We start from the raw sequence: 26995 nt of genomic DNA, 5'->3' as shown, positions 1-26995 counted from the left end.
TAACGTTGCTCTTCATGATGTTGACTCCCTCGGTCGCGCCGCTTTCTTCTCTTCTACCATGTAATAAATGTGAGAGTCATCTTGTTTGGATTTCGGGGGGAAATTAATGTTTGTTTCACGGTTGAGCTCCCCTCTTAATTCATTCATAAATATCGTCTTTCTCTCTCTCGCCCCGCTTGGCACAACGCGCCGCAGGACCGTGCTCGTCACGCTGACGTCAGTGGTGGTTCTCGCCATCGTTTACGACTGGATCAACTGGGACAAGCTGAACCGAGGGTTCTTGCCCAGCAATGAGGTCTCCAGAGCCTTCCTGGCCTCGTTCATCTTGGTCTTCGACCTCCTCATTGTCATGCAGGTAGGAGCGCTCCCCGGTGGCCAATTAAATGCAGCGCGGGCGCACACACAAAATGAGGGTACAGTGGCTGGGACGCTTCTTGGCTTGTTTCTCCGCTACCCGTCTTTTTTGCCAGTTCCCGTCTTCCCGTCCCTCTCTCCCAATTCATCAACGAGGAGCTGCGGCACAGAGCAGCATGCGGAGCGTTTAATCATTCTCGGCCGGGGTGGACACAAATATATGGAGGCGCATACACGCTATATATATATATATATATATATATATATATATATATATATATATATACATATATATATTGGTGCGGGCAGCGTGGGATCGATTGATTTAGTGATGGCGTTGATCTGCCCTGTTACTGACTGGAGACCACTTCAGGGGGTAGGCCGACTTTCGCCTGAAGCTACCTGCGATCGGCTCTGGTTCTCCCGTTACCCTTGTGGGGATAAGCGGCTTGGATGATGGATCGATGGATTGATATGTGTGTGTGTGTATAAAGCACTATATATGTTGATATATTCTCCCGAAATGCGCACGCAGCTCTCACCCAACATGAACTCTCAGCTCTGCTCTACAATGTGAACTGCCTTCATTTCCTTTCATGATCACTCAAAAGATTGGTCACACACACTCCACCTAAACCGCAGCGTGGCACATCAATAGGGCCTGCCACACTATGTATGCCTCATGAATATGCAAATGTATATTGTATTGTTTTGTATCGCAAAAAAAAAAAAACAACCAACTGTGAGGAACGGCTACTAAGCGTGAATGAAAAATCTGATTTGGATCACAGTCGCTCGGTTAGTTATGCCCCCTTTCCACTGCGCGGTTCTGAAAAATGGCTCAACTTGCTCTTTATTGTTTCCAAGAGTGAACGCGGGGCCTGCCGAGTCGTCTCCGATCCCAATCACGGCAAGCTGATAACAGCTTGGTTTCGCTGCGTTATCAGATGATGTCATGAGACGTGGCTAGATATACAAATAAACACGCGCTAATGTCAGCGTGACTTATTATAGTAACTTGGGCCAGTGATTGCTAATGGCCCCGTCGCACCATGACGTTCTGGTCAACGTTCTCTGAACATTTCAATCGTTCTATTTTTCAGCGTTCTCAAATGAGGATGACACATGTGGCGTGTGATTAACGTGTGTCTAACGCACGAGAAGCTTGTAACAGCGACCAAATAAGATACCCCTAAAAACCATTAGCGTGTGCTAACGTGTCACTGGCGCGCGACGGGCGATTTGTCAATGTTAGACGAGCGTGTGACTAAACGGGTGAATAACGACAGAATAGCGTCTTGCTGGCGTGTAATTTTCACAGTGGAACGGGAACGAAAACGTTGGAGATTTCATACTCACTTCAGTTGTTCTCGTGAGTTTGAACAGTCAGCATCATGCCGCCCAGACGAAAAAAAGGTGGGGTGCGGACTTCAGCAACTAGCACTGCAGATAAGAATTTATTTATTATATACGTTCGGGAAACGCACGAATGACGCTCAATGGACGCCAAAGGACGTTCGTTTGACTTTAGTTACACGCCGTGTGCGCTCGGGGATTGTTCAGTGGTCGTTCACAGGTCGCCAGTGAGTCGTTCACTGCAAAGCAAACGATTAAGTAATAATTAAGTAACGCTACAGTAACGACTGACTCACGATAGCCAAACGCGTGCAACGATGACGACATCTTGAACGTTCGCCGAGCGTTTAAAATTAAACGTTGATGAACGCTGGTCTCAGTGAGAACTTTTGTGCATGTTCAAAACTTTTTTTCCGGACCGGCGTTCTCCACCGATTCACAGCGATCATTGACATTCACTAGCGTTCAAACAACGCTCTTCTGGCGCTATCCCGGCGACCGTGGGCGACTAGCAACGTTTCCTCGAACGCTATAGAACGCTGACCAGAACGTCATGGTGTGACGGGGCCATAACCGATGTGCGGTGGGAAGCTCGTCAGCTGTGCTGTGGGAAATGACCAAATTTCGCTATTTGTCATAAACTTATTTACAATCATTTACTTGGGGTCAACAATACAGAATGTGGCAAGGAAGTGGAGAAACGGGTCCAAGCGGGGTGGAACAGTTGGCGGAAGGTGTCTGGTGTTCTATGTGACAGAAGAGTCTCCGCCAGGATGAAGGGCAAAGTTTATAAAACAGCGGAGAGGCCGGCGAAAGATCGAGAGGAAGACCTAGGAAAAGATTGATGGATGTGGTGAGGGAGGACATGAAGACTGTGGGTGTTAGTGAGGAAAATGCACGAGATGGAAAAAGATGTCACGCTGTGGCGACCCCTAATCGGGACAAACCGAAAGGAAAAGAAGAAGAAGAAATGAGAAGCTGAGCTGTTGTAAACTTTGACAAAAATTTGATGCACATAGATTTCCTCTGTATCTGACTGTGCGTTCAAGTTTTCGCACATTCTGCTGCGTTTATGGCATGTTTTGTCACGGTTGTATGGGCAAGCCAGGGTCTACGTATGGTAGCTTTTCCGGCTGCGTCCCCGATGCCATACGGTTCTTGACTTTTGCTATGGTGCTCGGTCCGGGAGGGCCGACAGGGGGCTTCTTTCAAGTCCTCTTGAGCCACAAAACCGCCTGCCGTCTACATTTCTTCTGTAGAACACCTTGATAGAATGTGGAAAATGTGTCAGAACTTGATTAGAACATGAGGAATGTCAGGAGCCGCCACATCAGAACATGACGGGAACGTACTGAACGTGATCGAAACATCCGTGTTCGGCTCATTGGAGACGAATGACTAGAGTCAAAATAATTTTTATCTCCGGCCACAACAAAGTTATGCTTTCCATCAGAAGGCCATCACGACTGTGAAGTTGTGTAAATGTACACACAATCTCCTCATCCTTTTACAAATACAGACTAGCAAATTGATTTGTTCTAGAACAGGAATTGATAACAAAACTCGGTTGACATATTTCTTCTCAACATTATCAAAGGAGATGGTTTGCTTTTGCGGGCCTCATAAAATGATGTGGCGGATCAGATCGTTGAGTTTCGTGGGCGGACCCAAATGCAGGACTTCGAGGCGGAGGCATAATGTTCATTGTAGTTTATTCCGGAAACTGCGTCACACTGGGTGTAGCAGTCCGACAAGGCGGAGGTAGAGAAACGCTAGGCTAGGCGGGATCCAAAAGACGTGCAGCAAAGTCCGATGACTGTGAGGCAAACTAACAACTCAACAGGACAGGATCAAACAAAGGGCACAGAATCGCTGTGACTAGGGTTACTCTAACTTACACGTAGAGCGGAGAGTCCCACAGGAAGTGAATGCAACTCACTAACGCAAGGCAACGAACTGGCAAATGCCAGTGACAAAAACTTCAACTTAAATGGCTAATTACAGTCCCATTGCGAAACAGCTGTGAGGGGTGACAGGTGTCACCGCCCAGAGCACTGTCATGGCCACGCCCCTCCTGGCAGTGGCCAAGCCTTGCACATGGCAGTTTGACACAATTTTGCCCTAGTCTAAATTGTCCATAGGTGTGAATCCGCACGGAGATAATTGTTTGTTTATATGCGCTTGCGAGTTGGCCGTCATGTTCAGGAATTAGCCCGTTTCTTGCCCAAATTCAGCCGGAGTAGGCCGTAGCACATCCGTGACACTTTAGAGCACAGGTGTCAAACTCAACGCCCATGGGCCAGATATGGCCCGCCACATGATTTCATGTGGTCCGCGAAGCCAAATCTAGAGTGTCAATTTCCATGATTCTTGTAAAAATCTGTACCAAAACTTCAAACTGTCATATGTCATAAATGATAAAGTTGAGATATTACAAACGTGAATCATTGAAAAAACACATTACCCTTGATTTATGATTCCAAAACTAGTTTATAAATTGATGGTGTAAATATGATGATTCAATATTTTTGTTCCACAGTCATAACGGCCCTCTCTGAGGGAAACCGGAACAACAATGTGGCCCGCGAGAAAAAATGAGTTTGACACCCGTCCTTTAGGGGTCACGTGGTTCAGGGAATTGATGAATGGTTCAATGGCTACCAACTGAACTTCTTAGTCAAGTAAATGTGATCAAATGAAAATCATAAATTCCTTTCTTCCTGTGGTTTGTTTCATCGCGTTGTCTAACTTGTGCTGGTGAGTTAGGTCAAACTGGGGACGCGCTCTTTATGAAATACTCCGCCGCACACCAGAAGGACCCAAACAAATTTCTTATTAAACCGGATGCTAATTCGCATAGCCACCGGTACGGCAATTTTAATATCATTAATTCCTCATTCGGCTCCGACGAGCCGCAGCATTCCTTCACCCGGCTTGCCCCGGGGAGATCGTCACCGCGCCCCCTCGTGCTGACCAATGGGACGTCCCCGCGTTGCCGCCGAGGATGCCGTGATTCACGCGCAGTTAATCCTTCCTGAGAAAACGCGCGCGCTGTTGTTCTCAAGCTAATTAACGATCTAGTTGAGATTCCTGCCTCCGAGCCAGGTTTTATTTTTCTACTTGGATGTGCAATTACAACGCGAAATGTCAAAAGTCCTTTTTGTGTGTGCGTGTCAATACGGCAATACGCGTTTACTTTGCTCATTTTTTATCATTGTTATTTTTTGGGTGTGTGTGTCTGAAGCGCATTTAAATGCCACGCTCGTTAGCGCTGCGCACGACAGCGGCCGCCGCGTCACACACGAGACGACTGGTGGGCTTAATTAATATCTTTGGGAGGGGGGGGGGGGTTGCAGCCGCGGGTTTTAAGTCTTGGCAGCGGGTCTCCCGAGTTCGACCCGATTTGCACAGATCGTCTTTGCGCCGCACATCTTTATATTCGCTAATCCTCGCGGCCGTTAGCGTGGAAACCAGCAGCGGAGCGCCGCACCACAGACTTGAGGAGCGAACTTCATTAATGGCTTGTTGCAGTTGTTATAGCACCTTGTGAATCTCACCCCGTGGCATTAAGTCAGTCTAGTAATACGCAGTGGGCGTGCAGGTATATGAAATAATTCTAGGTCCATAAAACCCAAAGTGTCCGGGTTTTCGCTGTAGCAATCAGCGAAACCATGTTTTGATTAATTAAAGCCCTTCATGCAGGAATTATGGCAACCTTTGTCAGGAGAAGTGTTTCCATTACTCTCTTTAAGCCCAAGCCTTTTTTTAAAAACATATTTTGTGACCACTCAACTGTACAGGATGTTTTTTTTTTCAACCCTTAACTAACAACAATGAATAAAAGAAGACGTGATCACAATGCAATACTGTGTTCGGTCATTTAAATGCATTTAAAAAAACAATTAACTATTGAAAAGCCGTTCATTATTCTGCTTTTAGCGCAAGTCTCGCTGCATCCATCACTATAGATTGCGTTATCATTATTACTATTGTTATTACTACTATTATTTTTCCAATTTCTAGCAGTTGTCTTAAAGTTCCAGACATTCTTTGGTCAGGATACAGCTCGTTTTTAAAACTCGTTGAAATAATTAGAGGAGTGGGCCAATAAATGCCCTGCACTGCTTCCATTTGGGTGCATCAGCTGGTAAAGCGATGGCCTCACGGTTCTGAGGTCCCGGGTTCAATCCCGGACCCCCCTGTGTGGAGTTTGCATGTTCTCCCGTGCCTGCGTGGGTTTTCTCCGGGCTCTCCGGTTTCCTCCCACATCCAAACAACATGCAACATTAATTGGACACTCTAAAATTGCCCATAGGTGTGATTGTGAGTGCGGCTGTTTGTCTCCACGTGTCCTGTGATTGGCTGGCAACCAGTTCAGGGGGAACCCGCCTCCTGCCGGTTGACAGTTGGGATGGGCACCAGCACTCCCGTGACCCTCGTGAGGATAAGCGGCAAAGAAGATGGATGAATGCTTCCGTTAGGCGGCACGGTGGCGCAGTTGGAAAGCCTTGGCCTCAGAGTTCTGAGGTCCAGGGTTCAATCCCAGCCCCACCTATGTGGAGTTTGCATGTTCTCCCCGTGCCTTGTGTGGGTTTTCTCCGGGCTCTCCAGTTTCCTCCCGCATCCCGAAAACATGCAAAATTAATTGGACAGTCTAAAGCTGCCCATAGGTGTGGTTCTGAGTGCGGCTGTTTGTCTCAATGTGCCCTGCGATTGGCTGGCAACCAGTTCAGGGTGTGCCCCCCCTCCGGCCCGTTGACAGCTGGGATAGTCTCCAGCATTGACCCTTGTGAGGATAAGCGGCTAGGAAAATGGATGGATGGAGTTTTCTGTTAGGCGGCCCGGTGGTGCAGTTGGAAAGCGTTGGCCTCACAGTTCTGAGGACCCAGGTTGAATCCCGGACCTGTGTGAAGTTTTCATGTTTTCTCCGGGCACTCCGGTTTCCTCCCACATCCCGAAAACACGCAAAATTAATTGGACACTTTAAAATTGCCCCTAGGTGTGGTTGAGGTTCTCGATGTTCCCTGCGATTGGCCGGCAACCGGTTCAGGCTCCAACACTCTCTGTGACCCTTGTGAGGATAAGCGGCTAAGAAAATGGATGGATGAAATAAAAACATTTTTTTCCACATTACAGTCTTTATTATATGTGCTTCCGGACATGTGATTTTCTCTATATGGAGGATGTTATTACACGTTATAAGGTACAGAAATGATACATGTGGATGCTTCCGTTGCCATGCAGATCAACGGTATGCGACAAAGCAAGTCGACTCAATCTTCAATTTATTGATCGGCCTCTCGAGTAAAATTTTTTTTTGAAGCAATGAGTAACAAACTTTTTGTGTCGTTATAAGGAGTCCGAGCCTCCCTCTCTGGAAATAAATCCCGCAGGCATAAAGCTGATCCTATAAAACTATTAAAACGCACCGTTAAATCAATTGTTTCATCATTTCATCACCATCTAATAATTACGTACTCTTGAATTACACTTGTCAGATTAAGAAAACATTTACATTTTTTTTTTAATCGTTATGCGTGATGGGCGGGCAGGTACTCCGTAAATGCAACGACAACGCAAGCAACTAAAAAGTCACTTTTCACTTGACTTGATCTATGTGTGTGTGTGTGTGTCTGTGTGCAAGCGCAGGACTGGGAGTTCCCTCACTTCATGGGCAACCTGGATATAAATCTGCCAGGTTTGCCGACTGCGCAGGTGCATTTCAGGCTTCCCCTCTGCAGAAATATTATCAAAGAGGAGTACCACATTCATATCACAGGTATGTTGACTTATCTCCTTCCTCATATTTTTGACTGACACTGTTGCTCCGTCATAAGGGAATTGTTTCTATTGCTGTCCGTTTATTTATTTGCAACTCCGCTTCATGTTCGAGGTTATGTTAGTTCGCTTTAGGTTCACCCTAAAATGTCATCAGAAAGCCGACTATACCGAAACTTTTGTGAGTAGTGAAACTATCAAATCAGTTTTGGTGTAACTCGTTTTCCTTATGCAGCATAACAGCTCAGGTGTTGTTTCCTTTAGATTCAATGAAAGTTAATAAATACATACCGTAATTCCCGGCCTACAGAGGATATTTGGTACACACATACGCCGACAGTGTCCACATTGAAACCCAGATTGAAACACGAGATATTTACAAAGAAAGATGGTACACAGAGAGTTTAACGCTAGCTAGTGCTAACGTTAGTGCCATGCTAAAGCTAGCGCTAATGCTAACAGGACCAGTTAAAAAAACTTACCGATAAATATCACTGTGATACGCCAGTAACAGAGCAGGAACACGCTAGCGGAGCACTAACGCTACCGGAGCACTAATAGGGCCGGTTAAAAAAAAAAAAAAAAAAAAATATTACCGGTAAAAATCAGCGAGACACGGCAGTAACACGCTACTACAGCGCTAACAGGGCCGGACCGGTAAAGTCACTTCCTCGGCACATATATACTACCGGACTCACTCTTACCTTTTCCGTTTGAGTGCCCCCTTGCGGCCATTAGAAAAAATGCACAAAAAAAGTCGCAACTTACGGGCTGGAAATAACGGTACTTAAGAAGGGCAAAGGCAAGCGAGCCAAAAAGCTCACTATCAGGCTGTAAAACTTTGTGAAGACAGTTATATTAATTATTATACATTACACTCCACAGAACGAATTTAACACTAGTGTGATGCTACCACTAGCGTGGCGCTAATGCTAAATAAAACCTACCAGTAAATATCACTGAGACATGCCAGGAACACAGCAGCAACACGGTAGCGCTAACGCTGGCCCCACACTGATGCTAGTACTAATGCTAGCGCTAATGCTAACAGGGGCGGTTAAAATAAAACTTACCGGTAAATATCACTGAGACATGCGAGGAACACAGCAGCAACACGCTAGCGCTAACGCTGGCCCCACACTAAAGATACTACTAATGCTAGCACTAATGCTAACAGGGCCGGTTAAAATAACACTTACCGGTAAATATCACTGAGACATGCCAGGAACACAGCAGCAACACGCTAGCATTAACGCTGGCCTCACACTAAAGTTAGTACTAATGTGCTAATGCTAGTGCTAGCGCTAATGCTAACAGGGCCGGTTAAAATAAAACTTACTGGTAAATATCATTGACATGGCAGGAACATAGTAGCAACATGCTAGTACAGCGCTAAAGTCACTTCCTCGGCACATATAGTCCACCGCTCTCATTCTTACCTTTTCCGCTCGAGTGCCCCTTGCGGCCGATAGAAAAAACGCACAAATTAGCTGCATCATGAACTGCAGGGTGTAAAGTGTGTGAAAAAAGTCGCGGCTTGTAGGCCAGAAATTACGGTGTAATGAGTTTTTGCCTGCCATTCCAAACAACCTCCATGCTTCTGTTCATTAGATTCGCTAGGAAATTTCCCGCAAGCACTATCTCGCCATTGCTCACATTTCTCGAGAACTCGTTCTTATTTTCAATCATCCTGTCAGTCTCTCCATTCGTGACCTCGAGACGCTAAATCCGTCGCGTCTTCCGCTAAATAAACGCTTCAAGCACTTAGTGATTCACCTGTCCGCCCTTGGCAAAATGCGTATCTGTTAGACCTGGTGCAGATGTGATTTGGTTTTCCTTAAAGCTCATTAGGAGCAGACCGCACGGAGGTGACGAGATCCCCCGTCTACGTGGGAGACGTCTGCCTGCCCATCGCTCAGCGGGGCTAATCTGATGATCTCTTTAGAAGACACTGTAGAGGTCCAAAAAATGGGTGCCTGCCTCTCTAGTGCCTTACTTATATTTATATTCTATATAGAGAGGAGAGGGAGTATTTGTGATAAATACATGTGACAGCTTGTGCGTTTCTTTTCAGTGTTAGCGATGGAAAACAGGCTGTCGCTTTTAGCCCGCAACCGAGTAAGCGGGACATTGTCCAAAGTATGGATTTTGGCACTCATTGCGGCTTGCCTCTTTAGTACAATGTCTGCGCAATGCCTTTCGACATAAAGGTCTGCGAGCAATGAGTGTCAGTTGTCTGATCCTGTTCACGATCTGGTCGCGTCCGGTTCCGGAAGTTTGCAAAGTAGCACGTCGACGTCAACCTCCCATCCAGTGTCGATGTCGTTGATGATTAGTGTGCCGTGGGAAATTTTTAAATTTCAGTCCATTGGTCTGCAAATTATTCCTGTACAACAAATACCGTAGTTCCCGGCATACGGAGCGACAGAGCCCACATTGAAACACGACATATTTACAAAGAGAGACGGTACACAGAGATTTAACGCTAGTGCCGCCGCGCTAGTGCTAACGCTAGCACTCTGCTCGGTTTAAAAAAAACACTGGTAATCACTGAGACACGGCAGTAAAAAGCGAGTATAGCGCTAACAGATCAGGACCGGTAAAAGTCACTTCCTCAGTACCTAAAGTTGCAAGAACAAATGTTAACCCTTTGGAATCACCTGCATTTTCACATAAATTGTTCATAAGTGTGGCCTGACCTTTATGAAAGTCACAACAGTAAACTAATACCACTCAATTGACCCCTCGGTGGATATTGCGCAATCCGCGTCACTGACCAATCATAGGCCAGAAATCTGCATAGACCAAAGCCCGTTTTTGCTCCCACCATTTTCTCAGACAACATTGCATGGTCCAGTATAGGTTTAGTTAGCGTTTTATCGCGTATTTGGGTTATTTAACAAAAAATATGGTTAAGAAGTGTAGTCACGGACTTTGTAATAGTGACGCCGGGTATCCTGAAAGGCTAGTTGGTGGAGTTCGATTCGTACCCTTTCCAAAACCGAAGACCCAGTACGAAAAATGTCTTCGATGGATCAAACTTTGTGGAAGACCGCATCATCAACTGAATCCATCTAATATCAAGCGGAACACATATGTTTGCACGAAGGTATGCCCTATATTTGATTTTCAATACATGTCTCGTATAAATGAATTCGAAGTTCTTCGCTAGCATAACACTGCTGCGTGTGAACGATTGACACACTTATTCTTTGTTGAGCGATATTTAGCGATGATCAGACTGCACAAACGTATCGATTTCTTGCTGGCTCGCGGCCGAAGCTTAACCAGACTGTGTTTGCACGAAGATATGCCCTAAATTTGATTTTTAATACACGTCTCGTATAAATGAATGAGACGTTCTCCGCTAGCATAACATTGCTACGTGTGAACGATTGCCACACTTAATTCTTTGTTGAGCGATATTTAGCGATGATCGGACTGCACAAACGTATCGATTTCTTGCTGGCTCGCGGCCGAAAGTTAACCAGACTGTGTTTGCACGAAGATATGCCCTAAATTTGATTTTTAATCCACGTCTCGTATAAATGAATGAGACATTCTCCGGTAGCATAACATTGCTCCGTGTGAATGATTGAATGAAATCAGAAGCATGGCGTCTCTCTCAGTTAAGAATGTATTGTATTGTATTTGCCATTTTTACTGTTTGTCTTACGTCAGCGCACGTGGCGTGACGTCACTTCAGGAGGCGTGGTTAAGTGTCCTGTACGGAGGGGTCAATTATATCGTTCCATGTTTGTTGTTTTTTTTTTGTTATTGATGAGAAAAAATGTAAATTTGACAGTGCAGAGGGGAAATAGTATTCGAACCATTTGTTTTAACAATTTTGAACCACTCGTTTTTACCAAATTACATTGTTGGCGTGGTGGTATGTGGCGGTGTGAATCCCACTGTGGGATCTGAGCCTGGATTAAAAAAAAAAATGTATTGAAAAATATCATGCCAAGCAAATCATGCGAGTGATGCCGGCGTTATTCGCCTTGGGGTTTCCATACTTTTACTACCATGCGTTGTGAAAGTTTAGTCTAGCCTATAGAATCATGAAAACAAAAGTGTCTGAACCGTGTTTAGCGTTTGTTGGGACATACATGAAGATCAGACACTTATGAGCTCTTTTTACGCAGAAATCAAGGCCATTCAAAAGGGTTCTTCATTTTTTTGCAACTCACTCTCTGCCAGTAACGTAATCAAAAGCTCGTCCACTCGATGGTAAAAGGTATGTAATTAACGCGTGTATCCAGTTTTTATGTTATCCTTGTTTTATGGTGTGCTTGAGATTTGCCAACGTGCCAACGAGCTGTTCAAGGACTTACCTGTGTCTCCCCGCGCAGGTAAGTGGTTCAACTACGGCATCATCTTCCTGGTGATGATTTTGGACCTGAACATGTGGAAGAACCAGATCTTCTACCAACCGTACGAGTACGGCCAGTACGTGGGGCCCAAAAAGGCGATCTTCACCGTGGGGAAGCCAGACACGCTCAAGAAGTTCAACCGCAGCACGCTGACTTTCGAGTGGCGCTCCGCCAACGTGGACCCGAGCACCAACCGGGCCTACGTCAAGCAGGACTTGTTTATGCACAGCCGCTACATCGGGGCCAGCATGAAGATCAAGTGGCTGGCGTTCATCCCCAGCCTGGTGGCCTTCCTCGCCTTCGGCTTCTTCATCTGGCGGCTGGGTCGGTTCGAGAAAACAAAGACTTTGGAGGAAGACCAAGACAAGAGCTACGAGAGGATGATGAGGAAGTCGCCGACAGAATATAACGAGATGGCCCCCTCCCCCGAGGAAACGCAAGATTTCGGCGCGCCCGACGGCCTCGAGCGTTCGGGAACGTCCGCGCCGCACTCGGCGGACGGAGATCACTCGGCGGCCAGCTCGACCGACTCTCCGGAAACCCGAGAGGCGCAGCCCGGCGTCGCGATCGACGCGGAGCCCCCCGAGGAACCGGACGCCTCTCAAGACGCCCCGTTCCTCATGTGGCTCGGTGTCAGTCAGGACGACGAGCCGCCCGAGAAACCGGACGTCTCAGAAGACGTCCGGACGGAGTCGCCGTGACCTGCGAATCAGCGAGCCGCGTCAGCCGTTCTGCGTGGATTTTCTTAACGCCTTCTTGTCAAAGCTAAACCGTTTCGTTAGATCTTTCCAGACAAGACTTTGGCACGGTGCTTGCTGGGAAATTTTTGACATTTCCAGAATTCAGTGCCTTTTAACCGAGGGCTTTTCCCCGATTGCCACTGGTCTCAGGTCCCGTTGGTCGCACCTCAGCGACAGTCGTGCCTTGACATTTCATACACTTCGCAAATCTAAACCTCCATCGCTACGTACTACTTGAAGATATTCCACTTGTAGTATTTATGACCCTTTACAGTTGTCTTAAGCACACTTTGATACCAAGTTCATCTCTTAGCTGTCACCAGAGTACAGTACAGGGGGTCCTCGGATTAGAACACCCCAGTCATAACGGCATTTTGAAATTCACGTAACGGTGTAAAAATATGCGCACAAGGATCATTTTTTGTGGTCCAGATTTTCTGAATCTGAACCAGGCCTTTGACTTGACTGTCGTAAACCTCGCTTTTCAACTGGAGGAAAGGACTGTTGTGCCGTGAACAGCAAAGAAAACTGCTATTATAACCTATGGAAGGGTTCATAGTTCCCCACATTAATCATTTAAACACCTCAATAAAAGTAAATAATTTACAGATTATTTCATGTATTTGGAAGCTAGCATGTATGACGTCACTTCCGAACCTGAAGAAGTAGCAATCGCGTCAGCTGAGACTTTTTAACAGTAACTCAGCAACAAAAACGTAAAAATACAACGAAGACTCTCCTTGATTTCCATTAACAACCCAGGCTAAACATACCCTGTTCTTTTTCTCACAGTCAAAACAACATCCCTGACACCATTTTTTGGGGGTTTTTCATCACCACAGTGTGACATCTCAGATGAACGCTCTTATTCATTTGGCACGGTTTTTACACCCGACGGCCTTCCTGACGCAGCCCCTCTCAGGGAGTAGAGGCCCCCCAGTGAGAAACAAACTCACAACCCCTGGTTTACCAAACCAATGCTCGAACCACTGAGCTACAGGTTCTCTCCTTGACACCACCTATTAGCCACGGCATCGGTGCCATTTTGTGGCATCCTCAGGCATTACAGAAGCGTACATATATATATGTATGTACATGTACGTAAATGTACATAAGTACATTTGTGATTAGTTGAGGATTCGATCCACGGAAAAAAATTATGAAAAGGAACCAGGAATAGGCGGGGTTCACTGTACTGCCTTTGCGTAGTAGTGATCGACCACACCACGTGGAACAACATAGGTTACATCGCTGTTACCCAAGGACCCCCCTGCAAGATTCTTTTGTTAATCTTGACCAAAAACACCTTTGAAAGGCGTCGGCCGACCCCAACAAGAAGATTTTGCTCAGTTCTCACTCTGAAATAAAATACGGATACACTGAAATGAAGATCCACCAATCGATGAAGACTTTCTACATCAGCATAGCCAAAAGTTTTTGGCACTCAAACGTTTGCTTTGCATTGTTGCTTGTTATAAGCAGAAAGGTATGGCAGTAAATTAGTGCCTCTAGGATTTGAATTTGAAATATAAAAAGTGATCACATTTTCAATTATTGTATTTTAGTGTAACCTTTCAATGTTAACAATTCGACCGGCTACAATTCGCTGTCTGAAATTCACCGTCTGTGCCACCAGGCAGGGTTACTTCAGGCCAAACAAACAGCCAGCCAATTGCAGTTACGCTTTCTTAGCATGTGACGTCACCTGACTAAGAAACCGTCACTGCGATTGGCTGGGTGTTCGGTTCTGACTTGAAGTAACCTTGCCCTGTGGCACAGTGAATTTCAGACAGCGAGTTTTAGCAACTATTGAAAATGTGATCACTTTACATTTCAATTTCAAATCCCGTTTTCTGTGGCATTTCATATTCAAATCCTTGTGGCACTAATTTACTTCCATAGAAAGAATATTTGTGCCTGAGAAGTCTCGATGCTATAAATTTGACTTTTTACACATTTTTTTTTTTTTTTTTTACAATGAAAGACTTTCAAACTTTGAAAATGCTAATAACGTTTAGTAATTGTGCATTTTTGTCAGATATACTAGCAAACTAAAGTATCATAAAAAGCTCATTTTAAGTGTCTACATAAAGTGTTGCCTTCAGGTCCCAAAATTGTGGATTTAACGTGAATCTACGGGGGTGGCAAAAGTTCACTCAAGTCATAAATCTCGAGGTTTAATTGTAGCCAGCACCTAACAAATTACGATGATGCCTTCAGCTGCAAGTTTTCTGAGATAAGCAAAAAAAAAATATATATATATATATATATGAGCGTTTGAACTTTACAAGTGGGAGTCTGGCACATAGTGAACAAGAGGCTTGGAGCTGACTGTCAAACTTGAAAACAAGCACATGACTTTGCCTTAACTTCTGCTAGCTTGCTAACCCGCAGTGTGAAATGCCGTTGACTGGCTAATGAGTTGCGTTCGTTTCAGTGTTAGCGCACAAATGGTGGAGCAACACACGTAGGCAGATAATATACACAACTTACCGGGATATATTATTTATCCTCTGCGAAGAATAGTTAATACTACTGAGGAGCTGAGACTTGTCTCCATGTAGAGTAGCACTATCGCACTGTTGTACTGCCCCAGGTGGCCAATGTGACACACCAGAAGGAGCGTACAATGTCCATTGAACAGAAGCCAAAAAAAATGCAGCTAAAACTAGTTCATTCTTTATATTTTATAGTATTTAAAGTGTAATCATATTGATTATTTTAGTTGAGAGAGACATTCCAAAAGTTTTTTGTTTTTTTTTTGAATGTTGAAACAGATTATTGGTATTTCCATTCTTTTCAGTTGGGAAGGATGATTTCAGATGCGAGTGTTCTGAGTGACAAGTGAAATGGAACAATGGTAAGAATATGACTTTTTTCTTTTTTTAAAAAGAAAAATGTAGTTACATTCAACATTTACAGTTCTATATTGTTACATTACTATTTATAACCTAAACCCAAAAAATTACATTTCTAAAAATTTCATCACATTATTTACTCCAGATAAAAGCTTTTCAAAATACGCACTTATTTTGTCGCGTGAACTCTTTGCCATTTGCATCTCGATGCCAACCTCCATGAAAGCATAGCATTGTGTGTGCCGCAATGTTCCAAAATGGCTGCTTTTTTGTCCCCGTTCTCGTCTTATGTAGATGTACATTAATTTCTATAAAGTACTGTCTTTCATAAACTAAGATTCATATTTATAAAACGTCCCCGTATTTCTCCCCCGTGTGTTTGTGACGACCTCACACTCTAATTGAATCACAGACGTATGACTCACAGACACAAGTGCAATAATCGGATTGGGCTTTGCATTCATCCAAATTATGAGATACTCACCGTAATATTCCGGAATGCGTTTGACTTTTAAAAGGAGCCAAAACATAAAAGAATACATCAATAAACATTGAAGCACTTAAAGGAATATGAACCCATCTGATTAAAATACCGACCTTGGCTGTGTAGACGGAGTTTCATAATCGTTCTGAATTTGATATTTACCAGTCGAGTACCGTAATTCCCGGCGGCCTCCAGAGCGCACCTGGTTACAAGCCTCATCGAATACATTTGTAAAGGAAATACCATTTGGTACATGCATACGCCGCAGCTGTGTAAAAACTGCAAGTGCCCAGATTGAAACGAGATTTACAAAAAGACGGTACACAGTTTAACGCAAGCTCCACTGCACTAATGCTAAGGCTAGCGGCGCACTAATGCTAGCGCCACACTAACGCAAACACTAATGCTAATGTGAGCACCCCAATAACCCAAATGCTAGCGCCGTGCTAAGTGAGACGTGGCAGTAACACGCTAGCACAGCGCTAACAGGGTCAGACCGGTAAAAGTCACTTCCTCGGCACACATTCCACCTGTCTGACTCTTACCTTTTCCGCTCGAGTGCCCCCTTGCGGCCGTTGGGAAAAAAATGCACAAATTAGCCGCATCGCCGCATAAACCGCAGGTTTGAAAGCGCGTGAAAAAAGTCACGGCTTATAGGGTTATAGAAATTACAGAAACTACTTTGGAAAACAAAGATCAAGGTACACGTTGACTCAAGACACTAAAGAGGGATTTGTTTAAAAAAAAAATGCTTTCAATATCCCAACATCAGTATTTATTAAATTTTGGTACATATTTCAGCAAGGTTCAGAAGAGATATTTACAAAGAAAGACGGTAAAGAGAGTTTAACGCAAGCGCCGCCTTGCTAATGCTAGTGCCGCCACGCTAACCAAAAGCTAACGCTAGCGCCGGGCCAACACTAGTGCTGTGCTAACACTAATGCTAGCGCTGCGCTAATGCTAGTGTCGCGCAAACGCTAGCACTAGCTTTGCACTAATGCTAGCGCCGCCGCACTAACAAGGCCGGTTTAAAAAATATATACCTGTAAAAATCAGAGACACGGCAGTAACACGCGAGCGCAGCGTTAACAGGGCCGGACCGGTAAAAGTCACTTCCCGGTCTCACTTTTTACCTTTTCTCCTCTAGTGCCCCCTTGCGGCCGTTAGTAAAAAATGCACAAATTAGTCGCATCACCGTATAAACCACAGGGTTGAAAGTGTGTGAAAAAAGTCGCGGCTTACAGGTTTATAGGAAAAACTACTTTGGAGAACAGATCAAGATAACAGTTATACTATTCTTCAGGACACTGTAAAGAGGGATGTGTTTAAAAAAAAAATGCTTTCAATATCCCAACATTAGTATTTATTAAACCTGACAATTTTAAATTTTGGTACAGATTTTAGCAAGAATCTGAAGAGATATTTACAAAGTAAGACAGTACAGAGAGAGTTTAACGCTAGCACCGCCGTGCTAATGCTAGTGCTGCCACGCCAACCCAAACGTTAACATTAGTGCCACGCTAACACAAACACTAATGCTAGCGCCAGGCTAACACTAGTGCCACGCCAACTCAAAAGCTAGCACTAGCGTCGCGCTAACAGGGCCGGTTAAAAGAATATATACTGGTAAAAATGACAGACATAGCAGTAAGACGCTAGCGCAGCACTAACCGGGCCAGACCGGTAAAAGTCACTTCTTGGTCACATATATTCCACCAATCTCACTTTATCTTTTCCGCTCGAGTGCCCCCTTGCGGGCGTTAGAAAAAATGCACAAATTAGTCGCATCACCGTATAAACCACAGGGTTGAAAGTGTGTGAAAAAAGTCGGGGCTTACAGGTTTATAGGAAAAACTACTTTGGAGAACAGATCAAGATAACAGTTATACTATTCTTCAGGACACTGTAAAGAGGGATGTGTTTAAAAAAAAAATGCTTTCAATATCCCAACATTAGTATTTATTAAATCTGACAATTTTAAATTTTGGTACAGATTTTAGCAAGAATCTGAAGAGATATTTACAAAGTAAGACAGTACAGAGAGGTTTAACGCTAGCACCGCCGTGCTAATGCTAGTGCTGCCACGCCAACCCAAACGTTAACATTAGTGCCACGCTAACACAAACACTAATGCTAGCGCCAGGCTAACACTAGTGCCACGCCAACTCAAAAGCTAGCACTAGCGTCGCGCTAACAGGGCCGGTTAAAAGAATATATACTGGTAAAAATGACAGACATAGCAGTAAGACGCTAGCGCAGCACTAACCGGGCCAGACCGGTAAAAGTCACTTCTTGGTCACATATATTCCACCAATCTCACTTATCTTTTCCGCTCGAGTGCCCCCTTGCGGGCGTTAGAAAAAATGCACAAATTAGTCGCATCACCGTATAAACCACAGGGTTGAAAGTGTGTGAAAAAAGTCGGGGCTTACAGGTTTATAGGAAAAACTACTTTGGAGAACAGATCAAGATAACAGTTATACTATTCTTCAGGACACTGTAAAGAGGGATGTGTTTAAAAAAAAAATGCTTTCAATATCCCAACATTAGTATTTATTAAATCTGACAATTTTAAATTTTGGTACAGATTTTAGCAAGAATCTGAAGAGATATTTACAAAGTAAGACAGTACAGAGAGAGTTTAACGCTAGCACCGCCGTGCTAATGCTAGTGCTGCCACGCCAACCCAAACGTTAACATTAGTGCCACGCTAACACAAACACTAATGCTAGCGCCAGGCTAACACTAGTGCCACGCCAACTCAAAAGCTAGCACTAGCGTCGCGCTAACAGGGCCGGTTAAAAGAATATATACTGGTAAAAATGACAGACATAGCAGTAAGACGCTAGCGCAGCACTAACCGGGCCAGACCGGTAAAAGTCACTTCTTGGTCACATATATTCCACCAATCTCACTTTATCTTTTCCGCTCGAGTGCCCCCTTGCGGGCGTTAGAAAAAATGCACAAATTATCCGCATCACTGCATAAACCGCAGGGTTGAAAGCGCGTGAAAGAAGTTGCGGCTTTTTGGCCGGACATTCCGGAATATTCTGAGCACTTTCTTTGATTGCACAGGTTTCAAATGAGCATTTAAGTCGGCCATTGTGTGCATCCTGTATTTAAATCACATTTGATTTAACATAAGAGCTTATACATTTTTCATTCCGCGTGCGTGCGCGCGCAGCCACGGGGTGAAAGCCGTTGGATGCGTTTCCCATAATGTTCTGGAAGCGCTCGGTCGTGTAATTTAAACATGAAAGGACCCTATTAAGACGTCGCTGTCCTACAAGTGTTCATTTTGTGTTACGTGTTGCTAAAGTAAAAAAACATTTTCTTTTCAAAGGGGATGAAAAACTGTCATTGTTTGCTGGATGTATTCAAAGTGTCTGCTCAACCAATACATTTGTACATTTTTACACCGTGTTTACGTTGTGATCTTTTGTCGATCTCCGGGTGTCGCTGGAGAAAGAAAAAATGAAAACAGGTAACTGGTGAAAAATTAAACGGGGGAAAAAAAATGTAAATTGTATTTGAAAACATAGCATGAGGGCGGCACGGTGAAGCAGCTGCTAAAGCGTTGGCCTCACAGTTCTGAGGTCCCAGGTTCGATCCCGGCCCCACCTGTATACAGTTTGCGTGTTCTCCCCGTGCCTGTGTGGGTTTTCTCCGGGTACTCTGGTTTCCTGCCACATCCCAAAAACATGTGACATTAATTGGACACTCTAAATTGCCCCAAGGTGTGATTGTGAGTGCGGCTGTTTGTCTCGATGTGCCCTGCGATTGGCTGGCGACCACTTAAGGGTGTACCCTGCCTCCTGCCGCTTGACAGCTGGGATAGGCTCCAGCACTCCCATGACCCTCGTGAGGATAAGCGGAAAAAGAAAATGGATGGAGTTGGCATTAGGCTGAGCTGAATTGATATGGCCGAGCCGCTTATCCTCACAAGGGTCTGCGGCCTATCGCATGTATTTTTGGATAGCAGGTGGGGTACACCCTGAACTGGTTGCCAGCCAATCACAGAGGACATAGAAACCAACAACCTTTCGAGTGGGGTGCCCGGAGAAAACCTACGCAGGCACGGGGAGAACACGCAAAGTCCACACAGGCGGGTCCGGGATCGAAGCCAGGTCCTCAGAACTTTACCAGCTGAACCACCGTGCCCCAAACATGCAATCCAAACACAGGTGGGGGGCCGGGATTTGAAACCCAGTCCAAGACTGGTAGGGTAATGCGCAAACCCAGGGCTGTCAAACTCATTTTTGTCGCGGGCCACATCGTCGTTATGGTTTCCCTCATCGGGCCGTTCTGACTGTAAAACCATAAAATAATCTTTCACCGCCTCATCATATTTACACATGAGATTTACAAACTAGTTTTGGAATCAGGAATCAAGGGAAGAGGGTTTTTCCAACTATTGTTGTTTGGTAACACAAAAATGCAAGTAATAGCTCAACGTTCTCATTTATGATGTGACAATTTAAAATTTTGCTGCTGATTTGAACAAAAAAAAATCATGGAAGTTGATAGATATGATTTGCCTCCGCGGGCCACATAAAATCATGCGGCGGGCCATATCTGACCCTCGGGCCTTGAGTTTGACACCTGTGCTCTCACCGCCGTGCTGTCCAAATGTTTTTGAATAATAAAATCTTGCAAGTTTCAGGGATGACTTAATTTTTGTACATATTTTTGTTTCAAGCTAGGTCTTTTTTTTTTTTTTTAATCCCCAAACAAAAATCGCATTGAAGGCAATGGAAATTGAAATACTTTATTTCACTGTTACACAATAACAAGCTTGGGAGGGGGGAAAAAAACTAACATTACCTCCCCGCCCAAAAAAATGAAAAAAAAAAGGGGAAAAAGTGCAATAAAAATCTACAAAGCACCACATAATACAGGATACATTTCATAAGTAGCAAAAAGAATGCTAAACAGGCCTTTAAGGAATCATCATCATCGTCGTTGTCATTTTATCAGTTAAGAAATTTGCAAAAAACGAAATTTTTGGACATCAAGCACAATCATGCCAGTTAATATTCATATTTTACAAGGTTCATGTGGATGTTTAAACGAAAGAGTGAAGGCCATCACCATCATCATCATCATCATCATGTTAGTTATCATACACGTTTAGTAGAAAGAGCGCAACTGTTACTTTTTAATTTTTTTTTTTTTTTTTAATGAACAGACCAAACCTGCTGGCATTTCCGATGAAAGGATGAGAAGAAATTTGACGCCTCCGAGCCGCCGTAGACGAGCCCGACGAGGTCGGTGAGGAGACATTCAGATGTGGTGGAGGGGGGAAGTGATGGGAGGGGGGGGGGGGGGCCTTTTTCTTCTTCTTTAGCTTGGATGTATTTTACACGGAGGGATGCTGTACAGGTGCCACTAAAGGCACATGGGGTCCACTGAGCAACAGATGTGTCCGTTCTGCCAACACAAAGACCGAGCGACAGCCCACAACTTAATTTCAAATTTATGATTATTATTATTATTTTTGGAACGTGTGTGTGAAAATTACAATTTTAAAATTTCTCTTGCAAAAAAAATTTTCTTAATTAAAATCCAGTTCTTTTTTTTTCAAAATTTCAGACTTTGTTTAATTTTGTTTTTCTGATTTTGTTTAAGATTGTTAAGTCTTTTTTTTTTTTACTTCTTTTTCAAAAATATTAATTTTATGTTGTGAATGTCTGTGGTTTGTATTGAAATGCCAGATTTTTTGGGGGGGGTATTTTGTGGGGAAAATGCCATTTTTCTATGGCAAAAGCAGTTTATCCCTCCATCCATTCTCAAAGCAGCTTATCCTCACAACCCCAGCTAACTTCAGGCGATCTTTATTAAAAACGTTTTAATTACATTTGCCTTATTTTTAAAACTGACTTTTTTTAAATAAGTTTTTTTTTTCAAATAATTATTTTTTTATCTTTTGAACTCTAGTTTATAATTTCAATGTGAATTTCATCATCAAAATTATTTTGGATTAAAATTGTCATGTTTTTTTGAGGGGGGTTCAGAAGAGGAGATACTTTAAAATAATTTTGTCACAATTGTTAGATATGTCAGTTTTCCCACTTAAAAAGATCAGATGTTTGGGGGCAGGGGGAAATCAACGAGTTTACATTGTCAGATTTTTTTTGTAGATAAAATAATTGTAATAATAATTGTGAATAATGCTTGATATTTCTAGGGGGGTTGTTATTTTTTCATTTTCTTGCAATTGTTTTCTCACTTAAACAGTTTCCTGTACAGCTAATTAAGCTTTTATGATTGCGTTGTACATACTTTTATGTAGACATTTCATCTTATATCAATGTGGTTTTCTTTTTTATGTAATTTTCATTATTATTCTTCTTTCAAATCAGCGTTACCTTGCACTGGCACAGGGTGCACTCGGTGCCGTGTTTGACCCAGGAGGAGCCGCTGAAGCGCGAGACGCCGTGCTCGTCCGGGCACGTTTTGGTGATGTCGTTGCGGACGGTGTCGGCCTGGCAGGGGTCGCCCACGCAGCGCGGGCAGCACTCGCCCTCGGGCACCGCCGTGAACTCGCAGTCGACGGGCGGGCACGGCAGAGGCCAGCAGTCCACCTGCCCCTGCTACGCACGACAACAACAACAAACGCTCGTCACAGTTTATGCTTCTTGACTAGCACAATTACAAAATATGGTTGCTTGCGGTCATGCTAATTCCTGGTACGCAAGGTGCCGAGAGGAGGCATCGCATTTACGCGTTCACTGCCACGGACGTTTATATCCGTCAAGTGGAATCCAGCCGTTTACTGCCACAAACGAAGATATTCGCCAAGTACATTTTTCAACGTGTAGGCGTGAAAGGAGGCGGCACGGTGGTGCAGATGGTAAAGCGTTGGCCTCACAGTTCTGAGGAACAGGGTTCAAATCCCGGCCCCAGCTGTGTGAAGTTTGCATGTTCTCCCTGTGCCTGCGTGGGTTGAATTGGACCCCATTAATTGGACACTCTAAATTGCCCCTAGGTGTGATTGTGAGTGCAACTCCTGTCTGTCTCCATGTGCCCTGCGCTTGGCTGGCAACCAGTTGAGGGTGTGCCCCGCCTCCTGGCCGTTTACAGCTGAGATAAGCTCCAGCAATCCCCGTGACCCTCGTGAGGATAAGCGGCAAAACAAAATGGATGGATGGATGGATGTGGGAGGAAACCAGAGTGCCCGGAGAAAACCCACGCAGACACGGAGAGAACATGCAAACTCCACACAGCCGGGGCCGGGATCGAACCCGGGTCCTCAGAACTGTGAGGCCAACGCTTTACTCACTGATCCCCAAAACTTCCAACATTGATTGGAAACTAAATTGCCCCGAGGAGTGATTGTGAGTGCGGCTGTTGTCTGTCTGTGTGCCCAGTTTTGGATGTACCCTGCTTCCTGCCCGTTGACAGCTGGGATAGGCTCCAGCACTCCCGCAACCCTCGTGAGGATAAGCGGCCAAGAAAAGGGATGGATGAACCCATCGGAACTGCGGTTGGATGTTGTAATATGTCATCCAGCGAAGATGGCAAACGCTACTGAGACGGTGCAGGTGTCCCTAATGAAGTGTCCAGTCAGCGACCGATCGCTCCCGCGTCACTCAACAGACGGACGGCGTGAGGCACCAAAGGCGGCAGAGCGGCAGGCGCACCGCCAAGCGCGACTCTGGCGTCGGCTTATCGGGAATCCCTCACGGAGTCGCCTACGCGCTCCGCCGACAACATCGGCGTCGGCAAAAGGTCAAAACGGCCGACGCTCAACCCGCGGAAAGCGTCACGTGGCGTTGCTTGTGCAACCTACACGAGCTTGACTAACGCAAACGTTCCGCCCGCCCACACTCGCTTCCTCCTGCCCCGCTGAGCCCGAAAGAATCTTCCGGTACGATGTCGACTCCATCAGTACACACGACAGTGCAAAAAAAAAAAAAAAAGGTCGTTTAGAATCCTCCGCCAATGAGAAAATTCATTTTTTCCCCTCCTCCTTATGTGCAATTTATCCATCCATCCATTTTCTTTTGCCGCTTATCCTCATGAGAGTCGCGGGGAGTGCTGCAGCCTATCCCAGCTGTCAACGGGCAGGAGGCGGGATACACCCTGAACTGGTTGCCAGCCAATTGCAGGACACATAGAGACAAACAGCCTCACTCAAAATCACACCTAAGTGCAAGTTATCCATCCATCCATTTTCTTTTGCCGCTTATCCTCACGAGAGTCGCGGGGAGTGCTGCAGCCTATCGCAGCTGTCAACGGGCAGGAGGCGGGATACACCCTGAACTGGTTGCCAGCCAATCGCAGGGTACGTGGAGACAGACAACAGTCATACTCACGATCACACCTATGGGCAATTTAGAGAGTCCAATTAATGTTGCACGTTTTTGGGATGTAGGAAGAAACCGGAGTGCCCGGAGAAAACCACGCCGTGACCGTGTAGTCCGTGTTCCCGACTTCCAAGTCAGGCGTGGAATCGCACGTCATCGCCGACTCACCAGGCACTGGCACTGCTGGCAGTTCTCCACCCAGGTGTCGCCGCTGCCGTAGGTCAGCGCCCCGTTCTGGTGGAGACATTGGCTGCTCAGCCGCGGGTCGCACTCGGGGCAGCAGAAAAGGTCGGCGTTGGGGTTGTCGCAGTCGCACACCATCCTGCGACACATCACCTGGCCGGCCTGGGTGGACACGCAACGGAATGAAACTTTCACGCCGGAGACGCGAGTCGAGCACGCGGCCCTTTGAGCCCCCGGGTGACGAGCGAATGGCGGCTGGCGTGAGACGCCAACGTAGCAGTCTACGTCGTCGCTCGGTCCTGCTTTTTGTCGAACCAACAGAGGTGGGGCCACTAGCCAGATATTTTACTAGAATACTCTTACTTTATAATACGCGTGTCAAACTCATCGTGTCATGGTTCACATTGCTGTTCAGGTCTCCCTCAGAGGGTCCTTGGGACTCTGAGACCGTATACTATAAAAGCTCTCATTGTCCCATCATGTTTTTCGCTAAACACAACAAATGAAAGACTAACTACAGTTACTACGACTCGGTTCTCGACCACAATCCGTTCCAGAAAACGGTTCGAAAAGTGAATTGTTCGAAAACCGAATCGATGTTTCCAATTACAATGAATGGAAAAAGAAATAATGCGTTCCCAGCAGAATTTCTTTGTAGCTTTTCCTGATAATAAACTACATAGTAGAAATACATGTATAGTTTAAATACTTTATATAATAAAATAATTTAAGAAATATATTTCTTTTTTGCTTAAAATGTATGCTTTAGTAGTAGAGTACGCTAGGCTGGGAGTGCATCGCCGTATCTGTAGCGAATCGGCCCCCATCTTTGTAAACTTTTATTATTAACAAAGTACATAACTTTAAACAAACAATGAGGAGGAAAAAAGCACAAATTTTTTACATAAAGTAACACACAAACGAACAAACATTCGTAACTCGAGTTAACAAGATAACAGTTTGACTATTCTTCAAGACACTGTAAAGAGGGATTTCTTTTTTTTTTTTTAAATGCTTTCAATATCCCAACATTAGTATTTATTAAATATAACAAATGACATTTTGTTTCAGATTTTAGCAAGAATCATGGAGGTTGACGCAAATTGTTTGCTTTCTCGGGCCACGTAAACTGAGATGGCGGCCCGAATGTGGCCCGTGAGCCTGGAGCTTGACACTTGTGCTGTAAATCTTTAGAATATGACATAAATTAGGATCTATTCATCCATAGGGCGTGGTCTGAAATTTGTTTTCTTTGTTCACACTCCTGAAACACCACAAAAGGCTCATCAGGCAAAGGTGAGTTCTTGTAGGCTGAAATGTGGACACAAATGACACGGCCAAAAAGAATCACTTCTTTTTCATCATTATCTAACCATAGACCGAATGCGACGCCAGGGTTCTTGTGTCGCTTCTGGCTGCAACCTGGTTATTTCTTCCCTTGTTCTCCATTATGGCTTGCGGACCGCAGTTTGAGAACCCCCCGCAGTAATAGCGTAGTAATTGTCGCCATCGGAATTCGGCCACCCGGGGCCATTTGCATTCGGCGTGTCCTCCATCTGGCCCGTGTCCCCTCGTTTTTGACTCCTCGGAGGAGTTCGACCTTCTCGCCACGTTTCACCCTCCCGATTCCCAGCTGCGACCGTCCGCCGCCGCCGCCGCAACGCGAACAATAACTCGTTTACGCCAAGCGCTCGGTGCGACTAATTTTGACAGGCAGCCCTTCCATATCTGGGATCAATTAATACGACTCTCATTCCATTAGGGAGCCACTCCTGGCCCGCTCCTTTTGTCGTCAAATGAATAATTTGCTGCTTGATCATTCGCCACCGACACTAATCCGCCATGATCGCTTTCTCCTGCCGGCAGACGTGACTTTCGCGGCACTCAAATGGCAACATCAGAAAGTACGCGTTGCCTTTTTAGGAAAATAACACATTTTGGAAAATTATTTTCCAATACGTGGCACTGGAACCGAAGCATATTTTAGGACCTCAGAAGCCAGAGGAAATTTTATCAATTACACACTATGATTTTGGTCATTTCTAGTGCAGTAAATTTATGGAAGCCGTGGTCTAGTTTTGTGTTTTGGGTCATTGGCTCCCTCTAGTGGTACACAAAAATAAATCAGTATCAACAAATAGTTCAGTTGTATTTAACTTTGATGAAACCTACAATACAAATAAGTTCAAGCTTTGAGTGTTTGCTGTTTTGAAACTTCCATCCATCCATTTTCCTAGCCGCTTATCCTCACGAGGGTCGCGGGGAGTGCCGGAGCCTATCCCAGCTGTCAATGGGCAGGAGGCGGGGTACACCCTGAACTGGTCGCCAGCCAATTGCAGGGCACATACAGACAAACAGCCGCACTCACAATCACACCTAGAGGCAATTTAGAGTGTCCAATTAATGTTGCATAATTTTGGGATGTGGGAGGAAACCGGAGTGCCTGGAGAAAACCCACGCAGGCACGGGAGAGCATTCAAACTCCACACAGGTGGGGTTCGGGATTGAACCCGGGACCTCAGAAGAGGTCAACGCTTTCCAGCTGAAATCCCCCCCCGTG

General features: G+C 45.0%; 2 protein-coding genes across 6 annotated transcripts in view; one reads left to right on the top strand and one right to left on the bottom strand.

The window, feature by feature from the left end:
• Positions 1-14787, top strand: part of tmem117 (transmembrane protein 117) — a 46847-nt gene extending 32060 nt beyond the window's left edge. For all 4 annotated transcript variants that reach the window (XM_061821641.1, XM_061821639.1, XM_061821640.1 and 1 more), the window contains exons 6-8: positions 196-355; positions 7360-7489; positions 11841-14787. In XM_061821641.1, the coding sequence (XP_061677625.1) occupies positions 196-355; positions 7360-7489; positions 11841-12562 (1012 nt within the window). In that variant the 3' untranslated portion in view covers positions 12563-14787. The remainder of the gene's footprint in view (positions 1-195; positions 356-7359; positions 7490-11840) is intronic.
• Positions 14788-20697: 5910 nt separating this feature from the next.
• The window catches only part of nell2a (neural EGFL like 2a), a 109504-nt gene continuing 103206 nt past the window's right edge, over positions 20698-26995 (bottom strand). For both annotated transcript variants that reach the window (XM_061822997.1, XM_061822998.1), the window contains 3 exons: positions 24421-24597; positions 22312-22536; positions 20698-21373 (listed from right to left, as the gene is read on the bottom strand). In XM_061822997.1, coding sequence (XP_061678981.1) covers positions 21332-21373; positions 22312-22536; positions 24421-24597 — 444 coding nt within the window. In that variant the 3' untranslated portion in view covers positions 20698-21331. The remainder of the gene's footprint in view (positions 21374-22311; positions 22537-24420; positions 24598-26995) is intronic.

Source organism: Syngnathoides biaculeatus, chromosome 6, assembly GCF_019802595.1.
Source record: "Syngnathoides biaculeatus isolate LvHL_M chromosome 6, ASM1980259v1, whole genome shotgun sequence".
Lineage (NCBI taxonomy): Eukaryota > Metazoa > Chordata > Actinopteri > Syngnathiformes > Syngnathidae > Syngnathoides > Syngnathoides biaculeatus.
This window is presented reverse-complemented; position numbering and strand designations above follow the sequence as displayed.